Below are 21402 nucleotides of genomic sequence, written 5' to 3'. Positions count from 1 at the left end.
ATAACATACATTTGTGCAAATGACTTGAGCACATATACGATCCACATTTAAATGTAAAAATATGTCTGATTTATGTAATTGTAATAATTTGCGTGTATTCCTTATTGAGGTCACGTCATGCAGATCAAAGTGCAGCCACCTTTCGTTTTATCACATCCAAGATACATGCGTAAAAATGCAGCCTCCATGTGCCGCCGTGTTTCGGAGCAAGCCGGGTCTCGGTTTTTTGACGTCACTGTGTCTGAGAGGGGGAACTTGAAATGTGCGACAAGACTAGACGAGCCAGGCAGGAGGAGAGGGAGGAGGGTGATGTGGGTAAGAGAGGAGGGAAGAGGCAGTGAAATAAACGAATCAAACGAAGTGCAAAGGTTGCGCTTGCGCAATAGTCAGAAACTAAATTGAATCAATTTTCCCAAATCTGAAGGATATTGGGAGTGTGTGTTATGGTTTGAAACACCATGCGGTAGTTTGTTTAAGAAAGGCTCTTCTGCTTTTCAGAATATAATTAGTAAAGTATTTATTTTACAGAGGTGTTTGAAGTTACCACCTTGTGTATTTCATAATTGTTCCTGCATTAACATGGCCTTCTAAAACATTTGATTCGCGACACTATGAAATATTAGAGATTCAGAGTCTTTGCATGAGCTCTTGTTCGGATTCAAACTGATTTTTTTCGCCGTTTAAATGCGTATTATGGCGTCCATTGATGTGTGGTAACTCCTTTGGTTGTTTTTATGAAGCGGTTCCTTGTTAATCGGGTAGTGGGAGACATAGGGCAGCTCCACTTTTGGCAACGAACCCCCCTCCACTTTCACGGTCACACTGTGTCCTCAGTTGCCCGTCTTGTAGTGTGCATTTTTTGACTATTTTTGGTAAGCAGAATAAAATAACAAAATCTAAACTTTGCAAGTGCAACTCTCGCAGCCATGGATGAACCGTATTCCCAATCTAAAGCTACTCTCTGCCAAGATGTGGTGCTCCAACTTGGTCCCCCAAATATTCCCATTCACAAGCACACATACACACACATAGCCAAGATACTAAGATGGCGCCTTAATCAGTGTCAAGTTCAATGACTCCTACTAGTCTGATACAAACAGCATATTCAACAGTGTCGGATATATGTGTAAAGATGCAGGGAGCAGAACAACACGGTGATAATAATCAACCTCGCAGTCTGAAGTTGCTTTTCATAATGATTTTTTTAATTTCAGTCAAAATTTTGTTCACATTTCTTCATAAATAGTTGGTAAAACAAATCAACCAACAGACAGTAGCCTAAAAAGTACAAGGAACCTTTGCCTCTGGTAGCTAAATAGGCTAACTCATAGGCCTGCTGCAACAGGGTTTGCCTCAATGTGGCACAGTGACACAGTTCATCAGTAAAACATTTTTGCTTTTCAGGAATAACTTGGAGTTTGACCCATTTCTCCCAGAAAGTGTTACAACATCACATTCTAGCTGTTTTTATACATCAGATATTTTTCGCTGACCTCTGGACATGGGGCAGAAAGGTGGTGGGAATAAGAAAAAGTACTTCATTTAAATTAAGGTATAGAAAATAGCATATAAAACATATATTCCTTAAATTATTTAAATAAACTTATTTCATATATCACTGTCACGAGGTACCGTTTTTTACATTTTATTTTAAAAGTAGTGCTGGTGGTCTGAAAATTGTCCTCATATGAGTACAATATACTTTGTGTATGCATAATATTTAATTCTTGAGAATAGGTTACAATGCAATGCTGTAACTCTTTTTGCCACTGAACGGCTTCTTCCCCCAACTCACATATTTTTAAATTCCTTCCACTAGATTTTGTTAAACACAAAAAATGTAATCTTGACAAGTTATTCACACAAAACAAGCAAATGTGTAATCAAACTGCTCTATATGCAACACCACAACAAATAACACACTTAGTTTCACAGAAGAATTACATTTAAAACAATGCAAGCTGACGGACAAAAAAACTTTTTTTATTTTTGAAGATACTGTGTTGTGACAGTTCCATTGTTGCCGATGCACACATTTAAACATACTTGCACAAAGACATTGCTGGAACTATAAAGAGTGCCATACTGGCGCATATAAGTGGGTGCTTGACCCGAATTGGAAATAAAATGCTGTCTCCTTGATTTGGAAATCATGAACTTCGCACAATCGTCTAAGACCTGTATAGGAGTGCAATAGGCTGATGGATTTGTTCTTTTTTTTAATACTGAGTTTATGCTACGAATTGACATCTATTTCTGATACTAGAAAAGTAAAATACACAAAAAAGTTTAACCAAAAATAAAGATATCAACAGAACCCTTTTTATAGCTTCTCAGCTCAACTGAACTCAGTTCTACAATGTCAATGATTTACATGTCAATGGTCTCATAAAGAAAATAAAAGTGACGGAAATATCTGCATTATATATAGACAAATCCATAATATTCATATAGATGATTTCTTCGATCCAAATAAGACACATATAGGCCTATTGGTTAAAAAGAAAAGGAGAAGGATACAATCGCGATGTTGGAGCTTTAGAGTTTATCATGTGTTCAATGTTAAGCTGGTTATGACCAAAACTGTACAGTTCTTGTTAGAAAACATTTCCATAAATATCATTTAAGTTTCAGAACTCATACCCATAATTAAATTACAAATTGATAAATATGGCATCATGGATATGTATTTACAACGGTATTAACAAAAGGCAACGTTATATTTAACGGTAACAATCGTAACCTAATACCACATTTCTCCACCTGAAAACGGACGTTGACAATAGATTCGACCCCATCAAACAAGGAAATACATTCACGAGTATAATATTTATTTAGGATTTTTTTTCTGTGTTCAAGTTCATGACAAAGACTTTGGCACGTTTCTTAAGACTGTCTGAAGTTCCAACAATCAATTGAAGAGGCGACAATAGCGCGTCACCGTCATATAAAACAGTGTGAAATATTCTTCCTTTTTATTCTTTTTTTTAAATAAAAATTTGAGAAAATACATAAAATGAAAAATAAAACATTTTTTCTGTAAACTAAAAGATAAAAAAACATTTATTTATACTGAGAAAGTATTGAGTTCTATTTATTCATGATTTTTGTTTGATTTCCTCAAAACTGCGCAATACAAGTCACATTTTGCGATCCTGAGAACGTACGTGGCCTGCTTGGTGCTGGCTTTTGCTCTCATCTCCTGTCGTTGTTGTTGTTGATGCCCCAATCCCATTTGTGTGTGTCTGACAGCGTGTGTGTGTGTGTGTGTGTGTGTGTGTGTGTGTGTGTGTGTGTGTGTGTGTGTGTGTGTGTGTGTGTGTGTGTGTGTGACTGTGACTGTGTTTGTGTGTGCGCATGAGTGTGTGTGAAGAGAACAGGAATAGTTTTTCAGTTGTTTTTGTTATCCTCAACTCCGCGGTCCACATTGAGAGATGGTTTGCTCTTCCGACTTCAAACGTACCATTCATTAAAGTTGGGTGCCAGTCCTTCGCTGTGACCAGACGTGTTTTGCACCGCTAATGGCGGTGTTTTTGTCGGGTCTTCCGTGTTGACTGAGACCAGCACTGGTGGTGTGGACGACTCGTATCCAGAGCTGGCTGCTGGAGACGATTCGGATGCTTGAGACTCATGTACCTGAAAAAAAATAAAAAAATAAACACTAAACACTAAGAATAACTTATACTATTATGATATGCCCCAGTCCATGTGAAGTGGCTAGCAGGGTGTTGGATTTAAATGCGGATTAACTCTGGATTTTGTAGAGCTTCTATAACAGTAAACACACAGAAAACTTAAAACAGGCACGACAACTTCTACACTGCAAACTATGTCCAAATCAATGCTCCATTAACGTGCATCGTAACACGTATTTTTCTTTTTAAACTAGAATATTTAAATGTCAAGAGAAAACATTTAGACGCATGCATTGCTTTAAACTAGGCTTGTTTTTTTAATTAATGCACAAAAGGTTTCAAACCGTAAATCTAGTTTAGAAGAGTGGCAGGCATGTAGTAGGCTAGGCTTTATTCACAGATAATTCACTGACATATTCAAATTGTTTAATTGTGCCTATCCCTAATATACTCTATAACATCTTAAATGTTTCTTTTTTTGCACCGAAATAGTGCTGTAACAGCTTAAGAAATGCCTGAAGTTGTGATAGTTCCTGTCTGTTGCAGGGGGGTGGGGGGTGGAGAGTGTGTGTGTATATGTGTGTTAATGTGTTTAAGGAGTAATGAAGACGTTAATTACCTTCATGTGTTTCCTGAGAGAGCTGGGGTGTGTGTATGACTTGTCGCACACTTTGCAGATGTATGGCTTGTCTGATGTGTGCACATGCATGTGCTTTTTCCTGTCGCTGCTGTTGGCGAAGCGTCTGTCACAGCCATCAAATTCACACTTAAACGGCTTCTCACCTGCAGGATTAAATACACACCATGAGTTACCCCAATGGCCCGAACAAACAAACTCCCATTGTAACACATCCTGTAAAGCCGCAGCCCGATGTAAATGGTCTGCAGCGTATTATATAACAAGAGTAACCTACATTTTCTGGGCGACATGGATACAGCTACTACACTCTGCTCTGTCAGGCTTTATTTATTCAAGAGGCCTGCACCTTCATACTACTACTGGCCTGCTCTGTGCGTCTGCTCGTATAGTAAACATTGAATCAACAGGGCATCTTCTGCACTATATGATAGCTGAACAAGGACAATAATTAGCTACAAACTGATTCCTTATCATTTTATATAAAGTTCAGAAGGCACAATAGGTAGTCTAGCTCTAAAGAGCACTTTAACTTGAATACATGCGTAAAGTATCTATCTTTATATATCTCATCCAACTTCCTAGCAGAAAACTACAGGGATTAAGGGTTAACATAAAGAGTTGGATAACAACAACAACACATTTTTCTTAATTGATCATGCTAACAATAATGTATCACTTTGTTTATTATGAACTGCACTACAACTATTTGGAAACTGTTCAGCTGGATACATGTGGGCCCAACTTCTCAGATGGTTATTGTAAACAACAAAATATGCACACATTTGTTAGCACTCTAAAACAGGCAGGATTCAGCATTTCTAAACATACAAGCCTCACTTTAAAACAGTGTTATTTTACGCATGCTGCGTGCTTTTGCCGGTGCCTACCTGTATGTGTTCTTTTGTGGATTTTCAAATTTTCCGATCTGGCGAATATTTTCCCACATCCGGGGAATGGGCATGGGAATGGTTTTTCTCCCGTGTGCACACGGATGTGGTTGACGAGTTTGTACTTGGCCTTAAAAGATTTCCCTTCTCTCGGGCAGTCCTCCCAAAAGCAGATGTGGTTGCTCTGCTCCGGGCCGCCAACATGCTCCATGGACACATGAGTGACCATCTCGTGCATTGTGCTGAACGTCCTCTCGCAAGTCTTTTTGGGTCTGTTCATCTGGTTCTCGTCAATCCATTTGCAGGATAATTCTTGTTTAATTGGTTGTCTCATGTATCTAAAGAAGGCCCCGGGACCGTGGTGTGTCGGCACATTCATCCCCATGTTCATGTTGATGGGATGGCTGTAGTTGTGGAGCTGAGCCCCGTAGTGGTCCGTCCGAGGGCTCGCAACCGGACGGTACGGATCAGGTCGTCCGAAAATGTCCCCACGTAAGCCAAGATGCATTTGGCTGTTAACAACATGTCCACTCGGTGAAGTGTGGCTCACCCCCTGGTCGTGAAGTCCTGGAAACAACAGATGTCCGGGGTTATCGCTCATCCCGGGCGGACCGTGGAGGCTACCCGCCGAAGCTGCAAAGAGCCCATGCTGTGCGCTCGGCCCCGTGGACTCTCCAACACCCCGGTTCCGGAAGAGAAAGTCCCGTGTTGAATTGAAAGCTCCCCCGCCGTACGAGCCCACCTGCCCGCCGTGAGTGTGTCCCAGGGCAGCTGCATATCCAGTGGCTTGCGGGGTGAAAGCTGATGTCTGGCTGGAGGCGATATCGTGTGCCACGCCGGGGCTGATTTTGAAAGCTGCGGAGTGGGGGGGATCGGCGAAGGGATTCAACCCCAGACCCGGGTCTCTGTTCCCGAGGTCGTGGTGCCGTGGTGTACCGAAACCCCCGACTCCTAACGATGCAAACTGCGGACCGCTATCAAGAAGCATAGTCATGAGCTCGAAGCAAATTTAGGAGAGGGGAAGAAAACAAAATTAAAATCCAGTGCAGCGGAGCGCGCAAGCTGCAGACACCGCGCCGAGATTTACCACGTTTTACGAAAATCCTAAAATAAAAAACAACGGGGCAAAAACGGTGAAAAATCCTATGCGTAAAGAGTTGGGAGAAAAAAAACTCCCGTTGACTGCGATCCGTGAGAAAGAGGATCAAACTTCCCCCCCTTTCCAGCCGGATGATGTCCTTGGACTGATAAAGTCAATCACTCACTCCCCGAACATAAATGAACTCAGGAGGCAGTGCTACGACAGCCAATGAGCGCTCAGCTACCCCTCTGGCACGTGACTGCGAAGGAGGGTGTTAATTGGCTAGATTTCTGGTGATTGGCACAGTTTGGTATTGAAGATGGCAGGTCGTCTCAATTGGTTTCATTTGATTGGCTCTTACAGGCATTATTTTGCAGGTAAAGCGGAGCACTAGCGCAGATCCTGCATGTGTTATGTGCAGAGCATGTCTTATGCAGCCTTGCATGGTTTTATATTCCTCAGAAACTACCAGGCAGTTTTATAAATAAATATACAAATAATTGGATCAGTTATTATGCCACCCTGCAATTTTTTTAACAACTATATTTCTAGAGTGGCCCACTCTATTATTTCACAGTAACAGCAACGAACTAACACTGCATACAAAAAACGTTTTTGGTTAAGCCTTTTGAGTTTTTTCAAACATATTTAAAACTTTAGAATACATTTTGAAATGCCTGTCTATTTAACATCTCTATCTATCTATCTATCTATCTATCTATCTATCTATCTATCTATCTATCTATCTATCTATCTATCTATCTATCTATCTATCTATCTATCTATCTATCTATCTATCTATCTATCTATCTATCTATCTATCTATCTATCTATCTAATGTAGTTTATATATCATTGACTCATCTGTTATTCTTCTCTCTCATGTGACCAGTTTAGCTCTTATTAACTGAAAACTTGAATGTACTTGGCACAGTTCCAAACTGTGGCTTTCTTGAAGCCGCTTGAAAGGGGAGGGGGGTATTTTTTTTTGCAAAAGCTCTATAGGGTGTAAGACGGTGGAATAAAAGGCAGAAAGAAAGATGGCAGTAATTGTAATATCCTGAGATTTTTTAGCTCAGCCAAAAATTCGTGCCATTGAGCAAGTTTCACAGGGCTGCCACTGACTCGCTGCAGGACACATGAAATCTGATCAAGTTCAGAGACGCGCTGAGTGCTTCAAGCGGCGCTTTTTAACTCCAAGCCATTCACATCCGTTCCCCCTCAATCTGTCCCAGGAAGGAGCTCACATTCTTTATTTTAAGGGATCTGGACCAAAAAAAAAATCTTCAAATCAGTCCTTCATTCTGCTTTCGCCCTCACCCTACCGCATTCACCCCAGAACATTTCCTCGAGAAAGAGTTATAGATTGAAAAGGTGAGTTTTATTACTTCTCCGTCGTCCGTCTGTTAGTAGCCTACCAGGGGCCATGAGGCAGGCCTGTGTGGACTGCACGGTGGCGAAGTGCAAACATGTAGCCTACAGTGTATTATATTTAGCCGGTGGAGGTTTCATGGGATTTAGTTTTCTTGAAGTGAACATAGCCTGCTCGGTGTTTAGGCCTGTTACTCATATGTTAATTTAAATGTTGCAAGGACCTGCATACCTCTGTTTTTTTTATGGAAGTCGCGCACATTAGTACAACACTTGCGCTTTTTGTACATAACCTCGACAATTTGTCTTGAAGCAAAACGACGAATGAGACTCACTTCATCTATTTTTCCTCCGTAAGCTGCTCTCTCCCTCTCTCTCCCATTTTCTCCCCCTCCCTCTGTTTGCCTGCCTCTTTCTCCCTCTCTTTTCTCCCTCTCTCCTCTCTCTCACCACGAATACATAGCCTCTCACAGTTTACTCCTCCCTTCACTCTCACACACACGTCCTCTCACACGGCACACCATGCGCATGCACGAAAACACACACAGTAAACCATTAGCACACACACACACACACACACACACACACACACACACACACACACACACACACACACACACACACCAACACGTAGCCTACAAAGAGAGAGAGAGAGACACACACACAGTTAACATAGTTTGCCTTTGCAGTTTTGCAGTATGAGATTTATGGCGACCTTTGTGATCTTTCACAAGTGACAAGCAGCCTGTTAAGTTTTCCTCTATTCCCTCCGTATTTTATTGGCTTGTTGAAACGTGTAGGCCCCATACGCACTTAAGGTCATGTGCCGTGTATTTGCAGCCACATTATCACTATGGAATAATAACGTAACATGGTTTAGATGAGTCACAAATGTTTGTGAGCGATAGCAGCAGCGTCGGCAATGCTGAGAAAAAGAGAAGCTGTCATCAAATAGACCTAAGAGCAACTGTTGCCTGTCTAAAAATCTAAAACTAAAATTACTCCAGATCTCTTCAGGTGTTCTGGTATTTATTAAAACGGTATTTATTATGTAATTAATTCTACAAATGTGGATTGTCAAGATTTGAGCTTAAAACATCGATGTTCTAATTGTTTTGTCAACCCCGAATACGAGGTTGCACGAATACATAGGTCATATATTATTATTTTTTTTTTGTAAAAAATAACAACCCAAAGAATCAGACTGCTTTGCCGCATAAATACTTTTTTTGGTGAACAATAGAAAATGGAGAAACTTAAAAACAGGGGAAAGTGCTTCACAGGCCTTTTTATAGTGCTGCACTTTTGGTAGGCGTTTGTCTCACTCACACCAGCCATTCTCCCCCCAGAATATGTTCCCCGCTCCTCGGGCATGCCGCCCTTCACATTTTCACCTCTTTTTTGACATGTCTATTACCTTTAATTCTGTTACATTTTACACCGTTATATTTTCTAGTTTTGCAACCACTGACATTATTGTTCAAACCGTTAGAGATGTGAGTTTCAATTTCGTAAAACGATTAATTGAATATGCTTAGTGGTTTAGGTGTTTTCTTTGATTGCAATGTTGGACACAGTCTAAAATATTTAATGATCATTTGCACGTGGGTGTAATGTAACGTGCTAAATTATCACGTTATTCTGCAGCACTATTTAGACTATAATTTGATGATTTAGTTATCTCTGCTGGGATTACCTCATTGGGCGTTTGGATAGCCCATTGGTTATAACATAAGCTTCTTCAAACTGAGCATGCGCGTTACCTTAAAATATCCCCATATTGTACTGTGCATACCTCTTTGACAGTATGCCCATGCTGTTGGAAAAGAGCAGAACATAACCATCAGCCTAAATGGTAAACAACTCACATTTATACATTTATTCTAACTAGATGTGTTGAGTCAGCAGTGTGAAAGTGTTTTAAATGCATAATTTGAAAAATGACTTGGATGCATGATCATTATGTTCTTATATAAAGAAATGTGCCTATGGCAGCCCAAACGTCTGGATAATTTTCTTATAGCAATGTTAAGTCGTTATTTTTTTAGTCCATGTTGTCTGGCCTGAAGCCTATGCATGGCTGGCTCAGGCCGCTTGTGCTATAGAGATTTTGGACTTAAGGTTAACTCAGTAGTGACCAGACAAAGGGGAAATCTTCATCAGTCGCAAAAGCATAGCCCGAAAGTACTTCCATGTATTCAATACCCCTGAATATGAATACGTTTTCTGTATATACATAAAGGAAATGGCAATGTATCCCGGCACAGTTAAATGAATATCACTATTTTTGTTTAAATGAGCATTGGGCTGAATGATTGTGCAGGTTTTGCTGTGGTTTAACTTGGCATCTCTTATAGGTTATGGGTTGATACAATACTGCAATGCATGGTTGTGTTCGGTGTGCTGCATTAGGTGCATTCTCCATGACACTTTTTCCCAGTTCTGTAATATTCTGCAGAGCCCTTAGACTCAGGCTCTGGTGTGCCCTCATAGAATCCAGTAAATATCATACATTCTCAGATTAAAATACATTTAGATTGACATTTGTTTCAGCAAAATTACATTTTTATGCATGCACTTGTTTCCGAAATCCTTAACCGTTCACAAAACTAAAATGTACTTTATACATTATATTGTATTTTAAAACACACTCCTATAATCAAATGTTATTTTGAATATCCGTGCAAGTGTAGCGGGTGATAATGACATGGAATTTGCAGCCGTAGATACTGAAGTTTTACATGACGAAAGACAATTTTACTGTCTTGTAATTTAGAATTTCACAATGTGATGCTTGACTTTATTGCATTGTTATCGGGCACATTTTGTTGCTGTGTATTTGTTGGTTCGTCATAGGAGAAACACACATGTTTCGGGGGTTCATATTGCCCTATGAGGGTGTATACTTGCATACAGTACAATAACTCCACAGATCGGTGTTTATTTATCATATATTATCTGGTCAGTTGGGTTTGAGTGACTGCGACAGTACTGCAGTATAGTGTTCGCCTTCCTATTGCTGATGGAGAAGGCTAATTGACTTCTTGCTGTGATTTACTGGAGCATCGGTCTGCAAATGGACTCGTCCCAAACCTGTTAATTCATCTAAATTTCATAAAGTCATGGAAAGACTGCACACTGCCATTCTTTATCAATTGTAGTATCTCAGCACCACTCACTACTCCACACAAATATATGCAGTTGTTTAAATAGTACACGCACATGCAAAACACACACATATAGGCATAGTTGTACCACATATATGAACATTGTAACTCTGTGTCCACACACACACACACACACACACACACACACACACACACACACACACACACACACACACACACACACACACACACACACACACACACACACACACACACACACACACACAAACATTTGGGATATTTGATATGATAATTTTATCTTCCTCATGCTTTTATTTTTTCAATTTGTAGTTAAACATTGACAATACTACACTATGCTAACACCTGGTGATTTATAAACAGACTGTGAATAGTTTATTATGAATAAACATGCATATTGACATGTATATTTATATTAAGCTAGTATATGTTTATCGCCTTTGTTCAAAGACTTTACCCAAAAAAGGAAATCATGTTTCTTTCAAACAATTCTTCGCAACACAATCCCGGGTAAAGAAATGCAATTAGCTGAATTTTCAGTCCAGTTTTCTACACAGTGGTATACTGTAACTCTTGTCTTCTGGCAGTTGTTTTCTTCTTCTATTACATCTCTTAATATCGCCCTTTGTCATTCATTTGGTCCATTTTCAGTGTACTGGAAGTGACTGGGATCTTATGTAAAGAGTATTGCCTGACATGAGTGTTTTGATAGTTGGGAGTGATATTTTGTGTGCAACAGTCACTAAGATTGTGTCTGGCCTGTCAAGCAACCAACATAAGTGACCACACTCATAAAGCTGGAGGGTTGGAAGGGATTGCAGATGTCAAAATGCTAGAATTTGTAACAATGTAAATATTGAAACTAGAGTTTATGTGTAGTTTCCAAATATATAGGACACAGATTTGGTTATAACTAATAAAACTGGAAACATTTCTTAGTAAGATAACAAATCCTACAAGCAATAGTTAATTGCGGTTTATATTTGTATGTCTTGGCCATTACTATAAGTGCATTGTTTATCCATGTGAAGAAACATTTCTACTCCAACATTTATTTTTACGAAATTGAAATGTTGGTGTAAGAATTTGCAATTTTAAACATTTACATTTACAAATTACATAATTACCTTCATGTAGTTTATTTTGTTTGACTACACTTTCATACTTTATTCCAGTAAAATTAATAAAATGATAATTTATAGAAAACTCCTCATGAGGCTAATTTATGATGATATGTTGAAATCTGGATGCTATGAGCATTTCATTTTAAATTTAAATAATCTTCGGCCTTTTGACTAAATATTACAGTTCAAGCTTCAGTTATGAAATAAGTAAATAGTAAACAAATCCCTGTGAGTTTATTAGTGTGAAGGTGAGCCAAAACAGCTTTACTGAATGGATGTATTAAATAATAAACGAGAGTCCTTTTTCGTGTTTGCCTCATTGATGCAAATAAGGACCTGGAGTGATTTGGGGTGCAGGTCTGTCAGACCTTTCCGCTTCTGAATGACAGATTGGAAACTTTCAGTCTATTGGCCTTCAACCCTCCATCATTTTCGGAAATGCATCGGGTTAAAGGTTGACAAACATGAGCGTCCATTACAATCATGACAGAATTAGGCCAGTTCTGGGCATGTATACTATTTTGCGGCACTTAATGTCAAGTGGGCCCCTTGCTTTGTCTCTGCCTAGGATCCACTGCAGGTGACGTCAGCATTACAATGAGGAAACGGATTTTTTCCAAATGTTTTATCTTAAGAAAATATTGAAAATTGCAGTAAGTCTTTGAAATTAGGTTTCTTCCACCTTAAACCACGAGCTGCACTCCGAAGCCAACACCACTCCGTTAAGATTTATATTAAAGCAACAGATAAAATGTTTGGCTAAACTGGTCTATGGGAGAAAGTTCGCTGATCAGATCGGAGCAACGTCAAAGTGAGGAGACGTGCAGAAATATGTGCTGCACTGAGGAGCGCACAGAGCTGCTGTCCTCACAGCACCCCAAAGTGAGAAAGTTTATCAGTTTCCCATGAACAGTGGAGCCTATCCACTGCTGTTTGTCACGTTTTATAATGTACTTGTTACGCAAACAAATATACGTCTGTGCTAGCCTGCATGACGCATGGTGCACGTTTGATGATTTTTTATTTATTAAAGCTTAACGAAAAGGGTGTGTGGTAATAGTTCACGTTGGATTCAAAAGTAAAATAGTACACCATGTTCTGCAGCATTCCCTTCAGACACCGCTGGGATGTGAAATCATATTTTCGAATAAGATAAATAGGAGCTTTGGTGGTCTGATGTCATGTAGGCCAGAACTAGCCTACTTGTTGCTTTATCAAAGTTTTGTATTATCTTTGGACATGGAGCCAAAGAGTAGTTTTGTGCTCTAATTAAAATGCAACGTGCATGTAACGCAAATATATGCTACTCTTACCTTCATGAGAGCTGAGTAAACTGTTGTACACAATAAATAATGTTTTTGGTCGCTAATGACGCACAAAGACATCATTAGTCCTATTAAAAGAAATAATTAAAAAAAACTGCTTTAATCGTTAGAATGAGTTTCATGCCATTTTCACCGTGCTGAAATGTGCACTACACTCAAAATGAAAGTCTTGACAATAATTGGTCTGGACACGCTCTGGCCAGTCTCTATTATTCTTACAGGGCAGGAGTGGGACATTTGCTTTGGCAGGGTTTCCAGCGAAATAAAAGCCGGTAAATATGCAGTGATAGATAGTGTTGTGTTTTGCTCATGTCTGCATTTAATCACTTGACTTTTATCAGATTATTAGTATCACACATTAACCTTTGCATTTATCATATTTAGAGATGGGATCTTATGAGAAGGCGTTTGCAGTTACAAAGGCAGCAATATTTGCAACTATCGCGGCACATTTCAAAGCATTTTCTCTGCGATATTTGAAAACGGAGTCGTGCAGTGAACGCCTGCGTGTCCCTTTTAAAACAAACCCAGCGCCTGTCAATCACCGCGCATTCCAACCAATCCCAAAGCCCCCTTTTTAAAAGCAGGTTTGCCTGCTGTGCTTTTATATTGCACCATGGCCTGTTTCGAAGCATTTTTACTACCACGGTTATTGCCACAAATCAAGAGGGCAAAGTGAACGGCATGGGACTCACACCAACTTTAACGAAATTGAGTCTGGTTCCTTCTTCTGCGAAGTTCACGGCCAATAATTTCACATGCAGATGATATACAAACAAGGAAAAATGGAAAGAGGCTTTCTAGGTGTATCCTGAGTGCTGAATTCGTTGATTTTGCAAACTCATAGCCAAACTCACAACAAAACATGACGAGCCTTTCGAGGTTTAGTGGCTGCCCTCTCTCTTGCGTCAACCCCGGGGAGAGCAATACTGAACCCAGCATGGTGCTGCCACCTTTGGCAGGAGAGCACATGGGACTCCCCACTGGCAGTTCCTTAAAACTCTGCCCCTCGCACAATTTGCGAGACTATCCCGAGACGAGGTCCAGTGCATATGCTGACCATTCGGTTCCCAATTTTTCAGACTCTGGATACCCCAGCCACCGGTTAGAGCACAGCCCCAGGGGCATTATCATTGGAGCCAATCTTTCTGGAGCCGGCATGCCACCCGTCACTGATCAACTGGCATCAAGACCTAACCAACATGGCGGGATTGGAAGGTATCGTGACTTTTCCGGCTACAGGGATAACAGAAGCCATGCTTTTTTCTCAACTTATCAGGAGCAGGCCCACGCGTCCACCGATGCATCTCGAGATTTCGGCGGGCAGATGATGCTGGGTCTACCTGGAGACCTCCTCAGCCGGACTCACCCTTATGGCCAAACTATGAACCCCAAGGGAAACAGCCAGCAGCTTGTCTCACAATTCCTGGGGCTGTACAAACCCCTCAACATGGCAATTCAGCGTGGAGGAGGCGACGCTTTCTTCAGGTGCTCTAAACAAACAGTGAAGCATGAGCTGGTGTGCAAGTGGAGTGACGGCCAAGAGGGGGCTGGGAATATGTCTTGTTCCAGAGCCTTCGGGACCATGTATGAACTTGTCACCCATGTGACAGTGGAGCATGTCGGAGGACCAGATCACTCTGAATATGTGTGCCACTGGGAGAATTGTGCGAGGGACAGGAAGCCTTTCAAAGCCAAATACAAGCTGGTGAACCACGTCAGAGTCCACACAGGGGAAAAGCCCTTTCCCTGCCCCTTTCACGGCTGTGAGAAAGTTTTTGCGAGATCAGAAAATCTAAAGATCCACAAGAGGACTCACACAGGTTAGTTAATAAACACACGAAAGCACAACATGTGATGATGCTGATAATTATCATAATTATAATATTCGAACCATACCTTTTAATAAGGGTAATTTAAATAAAAATATAGTGAGTGTTTTTAACTTTCAAAACAAACTCTTTCATTAATATTTATGAGTTGTGCAGTCGTTTGTTTTTTTCATTCATATTTCATTAAAACAGATTTTGGAAATGATAGCAATTCTGTCTTATTATTGTTGTTGTTTGTATTATTTTTGTATTGTTATTTTATTCCTTTTATTATTATTATTATTATGTTATATATTGAATATACTGTAGTGTGTTTTGTAGGCCTACATTGTTCTAAATATGTTTATATTTAAAGCTGCTTCTCGCAGTCGTTGTTTTGTTGCCTTATTTTGATGGAGAAATGCATGCTCAGGCAGATCAGTGAGCAATTGGAAACGAGTATAGTCTGCAGGCCTGTGGTTTGGGTGCCTCTCCCACTTCATTCAGGGAAATTATTAAATAAATGCCGGGACACCGGAGAGTTGTGACGTAGCCGTTACGCAGTCTCTGCCTCCCAGGGATTCATCTCCTCACAGCAGAGCACCTCACACTGTGATGTAGGAGGAAATACAAAAAGGTGAGCGAACGGATGACCCCTCAGTCAGCAAAATTAAACGATTATTAACAAAAAGAGGAGGATATTAAAAAGCTTATTTATTAACGGCCTCATTATTGTTTAATTTCGATCACTTTGGCTCTTTACTTTACCCAAAGCTATATTTTTTTCGTTTTAAACTGGCTTTCTTTGGCCTTCCCTTTCCCTATGAGCACATATCTTATATCTAATATAACAAGGATTTAATCTGCAATCTTATTTTGTTCTTAATTGTACACACATTTCCGGGATTGTGAAAACGTGAACTCACAAGGTGTAATGATACTAATGATGGCATTTAAATGTAAATATAACGAACGAGTGAATGGCCTTTAGAGAAAATGACTGGCATAAAACCGATTTATTAGGCGCCCTCTTTTAATCTTGGTTAACAATAGTTTTACAAATGTAAGCAACACATAATAGAGACAGAAAATGGACGTTTCCTGATATTAGATTTGACTGCACATGCGTAATGTGTTGTTAATTAGACCTAATTTATGTGGGAAGAATATACTAAGATTTTTATTTTATTTACAAAGATACAAATCCATTTAGATACAGGCATATAAAGGTGTGATCTAGCTGCAACTTTTAAAGCTTTTTGAATCTATTTTATCTACGAGTCCATCTCTAGTCCGCTGCAGCAGGAGGTATTTCGCAGCTGCAGGCAATTTTGTGCAGAAAAATCAATTAGCATTTTGATAGCCATTATTCATGTTTTGCATGATAACTTAATTTAAACAAATCATTACATTTTCGGGTCACAGGTTTATCATAATATAATGCATGTTTAACTTCAGCCTTATTGATTCAGTCCACAGAGAAACTGCCTCACACTTGTTGCGAACAGGCCTGCACAAAGTTTCAGCAACTATAGTTAAACTCTCTCATTTCATGACCCATAGCAAGTTTTTGCACACAATTAATAATTTGCTCTCAAGATGAGGCATTTTTCAACCAAGGCAGAAAAAGGGGCTCAGTGTTTGTAGTTGCTGGTTAAAGCTGAAGATCAGACAGCCATTTCACACTATCGAGTAAAGCCTGGATGTGCATTTTTTCTGTTTTGCAGGCTCACTTTTTCTATAACATGGTGAAATGGAACACGGTTTAATAACCTAGGTTAAATCAGGATAAACACTTAGGGCAGGAACAGCATGCACCGGCCTGTCAGTATTTTCTAACTTGCCGTCATTTCTCTCTTTGCACGTTTCAGGTGAAAAACCTTTTAAATGTGATTTCGAGGGCTGCAACCGGAGGTTTGCAAACAGCAGCGACAGAAAGAAGCATTCTCACGTGCACTCCAGTGACAAACCCTACATTTGCAAGGTCAGGGGCTGCGACAAGTGTTACACCCACCCGAGCTCCCTGCGAAAGCACATGAAGCTCCACTGCAACAAGGCTCAACTCTCCAAAAGCGATGACGCGCGTCCCGGTGACGGGGGTCACATCGCGGAGATCAGTTCAACCCGAGTCTCGGATGGAGCCCATATCAGCCCTCCTCTGCCCCCAACCTCAACTCAAGATGTCCCCCTGTCCCCAGAGAGTCGAGACGAGTCGACCCAGAGGTCACGTTTCCATCACACGTTTGACAGCAGTTTGGACTACTCCACACACAGGTCACAGCCCCTCTTGGACCCTTTGTTGCTACAAAGAGGCAGCTACAGGTCCCAGTCCTCCCAGTATCCCTGCGGCCAGACAGGTCACACTTTCGCCCAGAGCTCAAGGACTTTCCACACCGCGTCTCCCTTTCAGAAAAGTATTGTCAATGGATGGTACACATGCCACAGCGGTGTGGACTCTTTCCCACCAAAGCAATGTAACAACATCCCCTCGTCTCTCTGAGTTCTTGATGGGACGAATGCGGGTGAATTACACTTTATCGGACCTATTTTGTCCAGGTTATAGCCTAAACAACTTACAGCTGTATCTCTATACTCTCTGTATTTTTCGTGAATGTTGTATACCCAATATTTTGTGACACGTCAAATCATCCTGGGAAAATGTAGCTTTATTTGTTGTTATGGGGTTGGGTTTGGCTTTCAGCCTAAACACACATCCCCCGCAGTGGGTTATAGGAACTTTTACAGAGTGTATTTGCCTAATTGTCGCTGTGTTACGTAATTATTAAAGATATCTATCTTAATCGAGATAAAAAATGACAAAGGATTTTATGGAAATCTGCGTGTTGAGTCTTCTGGATATAGGCTTTTACTAGAAAGTAAAAGGAGACGTCCTGCTGAATGTAGCCCTATGTGTAGGGGTCGTTGTTGAATGTAAAGTAGATGTAATGTATGTTGGTATGATAGAAACATTATTCAAGTCTTTATGTCGCAAAATGAAATAAATATGGGAAATATATTTTCTCAAGTTAAGTTTTGAGACCGACCAGCCTGCGCTATGGGCCTGCAGCATGTCTGTAATTAAAATACTGCGAGGCTCAGTACGTTTCTTCCCTCCCCTTGATTAAGTTTCACTTTTCGCCCCTTTTCATTACATGATCGTATTCTTGTTTGTATTATATGTATATTTCACATTTCTGTGCAAAGTAAGACCAGTGTTCGTTATACTATTAAACACGTTTAATTAGCATAACGTTATACTGTACATAAACCTACTGTATAATTAATTATGTATTCTATATTTTATTAAAGTGTCTATATTCTCTTTGATCAGGCGTGTGTGGTTAAACCCTATCAATGCAATTTTATCACATTATTCTTTCGTTTTTACTAATTTTATTCTTTCTAATAGCCCATGCCACATTTGCAGGTTTGCAGTTTTGTGCAAACTAAAGCACCGCCTGGATACAGCGGGAGGCAATCTGCTTTGATTGAGGTAAATCTCGTAGGCCCAAGTAGAGCGTATACATGTAATAAACTAAAAAAGAAAATAACATTTACCAAAAATACTCAAATCCAGCGAAGTGTGATGGTCATTATATGCACATGAACAACCGTTCCTCTCGCAACCACATGGCTTCAGACTTTGCTTTTCTTACCTGCGTGAAGAAAATGTGCGTTTTTTTTTTTGCATACAGGTGTATTGGCATAAGGTCACGCCCATTCTGTCTTTGAATGAGGCGAGCCCTCGTGCGCCTTTGCTATATCCTAATAATCAACATTGTTATTCGATTTCTGCTTACACATATGCCCACACACACACACACACACACACACACACACACACACACACACACACACACACACACACACACACACACACACACTCTTAAACATCTCACTTTGAGAGCAAGCTGCAAACACACAAGTGTAGTCTTCAAATATTGTGTTGTCCCAATTCTAATAAATAAACGCTCCATTATTATTCCTATCATTTTTCTATTGATATTTCATACAGAAAACTGAGCTATAGTTACTCTATAAAGGCTAATTTACATTGAAAAATAAATGAGCTCCTCAATTTGAGTCTGAATTGATATCATAGTTGTCCACTGTTCAAAAATCACAATAGATAACACAGATATGTGGTGTTCTGTTTTATATGGATATTAATTACCCTTAAAAGTGTTCGATAAAACATAAAAAAGAAAAAAAGAGATGTGTGTTTCCTGGGTTTTAAATGCACACACTGCTGATAGTTAAATATTTGCTTCACTCCACCTATAAGTAACAGTCCCTGATATATTTGTTCATGTTTGCTTGTGTTTTGTAACTTTTGGAAAGCACATTTCAACAAAAACCTTCTGATATTAGAGAAATGAGCTCAGTAGATCCTGCCTGTCTGTTTCTTTACTTGCAGAGATTGAATTCAGTTCCGTTATTAGTCCTGGTGCAGAGCTAAAATCATCTGCAATGGGTTATTATTTTCATATAGCTCATTCTCCATGTGTCCTGGTTTACAAATTACACCTCTCTCTAACAATAAAAGGGATGGTTATTCGCTGAGTGATCAGGTTGAAGTACAGTTAATTGGACATTTAATGGTCTGTAGCTAAAAGTGATTCTGTTCTCCTCCCGCTCAGGAAAGTACTGCAATAGCTTGATTACTGTGGAGGTCAGATGGGTCAACATTTTAAAGAAAAAGGTAATGAAAAAGAAAAATCTCTGCCCCCCTGTCAGTAGAAACAGCTTTATACTTTGTACCTGTATGTATGGATGTCAGCATTTTATACCCTTAAACATACAGATGATGACTGCCATTATATATACCAATTTGCTTCACACATATCAAAAGGAAATCAGGTCAAAAGTGCATTAATTTAACATCTCTTTGAAATAAATGCTAACAGTGATCTGACAGCTAACTAGCTGTAATAGGGATGTTCTTTATTCCAGTGAAAGGATTTGATGGAGGTGCAGTTGTCTGGATGGCTACAAAAATACATGAGGTGATGCTCCAAGACTGTATTAGAAGATTTTCTTTCTTCCAGTGTAGACTGTATTACCGCTAATTCACATTAGGTTCTTTAAAGTTCATATGAATTTGAATACGGTGCTGTTATTTGCAGCACATGCGGGATAGACGCTTATATTATTTTTGCAGCATTCATACTTCTATTTTTAAAAACATATATTTTTAAAAACAAAACAGTTTTTAACCTCTGTCATAGTTATGAGCGAAATATTACACTGTAAGCACATTTGAATGATTCTCCAGATTTTGCAATTCTGGGATGAAATTGTTTTTGCTCTGTGTGCTGGTTAAAAGTGGATGCTGCACCACACTCATGAGGATACATCTTTGGGGACAGTCAGATATTTTTTAGTATGCATTTTGCAGATTCCGTTTGAGTATGACTGCAGTTAATTTTAGCTTTAGCTTTCCAAGAGGCATCCTTCTGAAAGTCATCTGCAAGTTTAAATATCTGGATAACTTCGACAACAGCATTAACATTAATTGACAAGACAACAACATCGTAAATCAGTTTCTTACATCTGATTTTGATAATAACTTGTGAATGTGTACCCGAAAGGTACAGCTGTATGCTGCTCATGTTGATAAAAACAATCATTTCTATTGTTGAAGATTTTGTGATAAGTAGTGTTGTATGGTCTTAAGATATTTTTAAGTAGTTGATGTTATAAAATATTTCAGATGTGAAGTGTTTCTTTCTTATAGTAAATTGAGGTGAACTGGGTTGGCTTTGATCATTGTACTTTAATGATGTGATGACAGAAATGTATGAGATCCCTTTTTCTTGTATCGCAACCTTATCAATAGCTAGCATCAAATGCTTTTGCTGTTACTGTAGTATCAATGTTTTAAAGTCATCCCAAGATATTCCATCTTCCAAACCCCAACTATTGTATGCGCTGCCAGTTTCTGCCCTTTTGTACTCCCTTTCTAAAAATAGTAAATCTCTCCACCGAAAACACAATGGAGGTGATCAAACATTATTCTGTGCTCAGACAAGCCTCTGTATTTGGAATATGGAAAACTGATTTTCAGTTTGTTGTGTGAGGACATGTTTAAAGCCAAAAGGCAGCAACCTAAACGGTGAATTTCACCGACTTCAGTTCGTAAGCTTTCAGTCGAGTATTCTGAACGAGCCGTGGTAATATTCCATGATCGTTGAACCCTGCCACACCCTTCCCCCCGGTAATCACAACTGATTAGACCTCCGCTCACAGTTTGGCACTTGCCCGCCGCCATCTTTTCTCTTGCACTCTCTGCCTAGCAACAAGCGCCGGCGCCATTTTGGACAGGGTAGGGTATACATCAATTTAATGTAAATAAATCCATTTCACCTTGGTATCCATTGAAT

At 39.7% G+C, this 21402-nt stretch overlaps 2 protein-coding genes across 2 annotated transcripts; one reads left to right on the top strand and one right to left on the bottom strand.

The window, feature by feature from the left end:
* Window positions 1-1183: 1183 nt before the first annotated feature.
* Window positions 1184-6372, bottom strand: zic3 (zic family member 3 heterotaxy 1 (odd-paired homolog, Drosophila)). The gene is made up of 3 exons (XM_034138770.1): window positions 5163-6372; window positions 4255-4418; window positions 1184-3636 (listed from the first exon to the last, which is right to left on the bottom strand). Exons 1-3 carry the CDS (start codon window positions 6154-6156, stop codon window positions 3454-3456), a joined length of 1341 nt encoding a protein of 446 aa, XP_033994661.1. The 5' UTR covers window positions 6157-6372; the 3' UTR covers window positions 1184-3453.
* Window positions 6373-14073: 7701 nt separating this feature from the next.
* zic6 (zic family member 6) lies at window positions 14074-18346 on the top strand. Its single transcript, XM_034138756.1, has 2 exons — window positions 14074-15031; window positions 16891-18346. Exons 1-2 carry the CDS (start codon window positions 14074-14076, stop codon window positions 17517-17519), a joined length of 1587 nt encoding a protein of 528 aa, XP_033994647.1. The 3' UTR covers window positions 17520-18346.
* Window positions 18347-21402: the final 3056 nt, after the last annotated feature.

The sequence above is a fragment of the Trematomus bernacchii genome, unplaced genomic scaffold (genome assembly GCF_902827165.1).
Source record: "Trematomus bernacchii unplaced genomic scaffold, fTreBer1.1, whole genome shotgun sequence".
In the NCBI taxonomy this organism is placed as follows: Eukaryota; Metazoa; Chordata; class Actinopteri; order Perciformes; family Nototheniidae; genus Trematomus; species Trematomus bernacchii.
The sequence above is the reverse complement of the archived record's forward strand: the minus strand, read 5'-3'. Positions and strand labels throughout refer to the sequence as shown.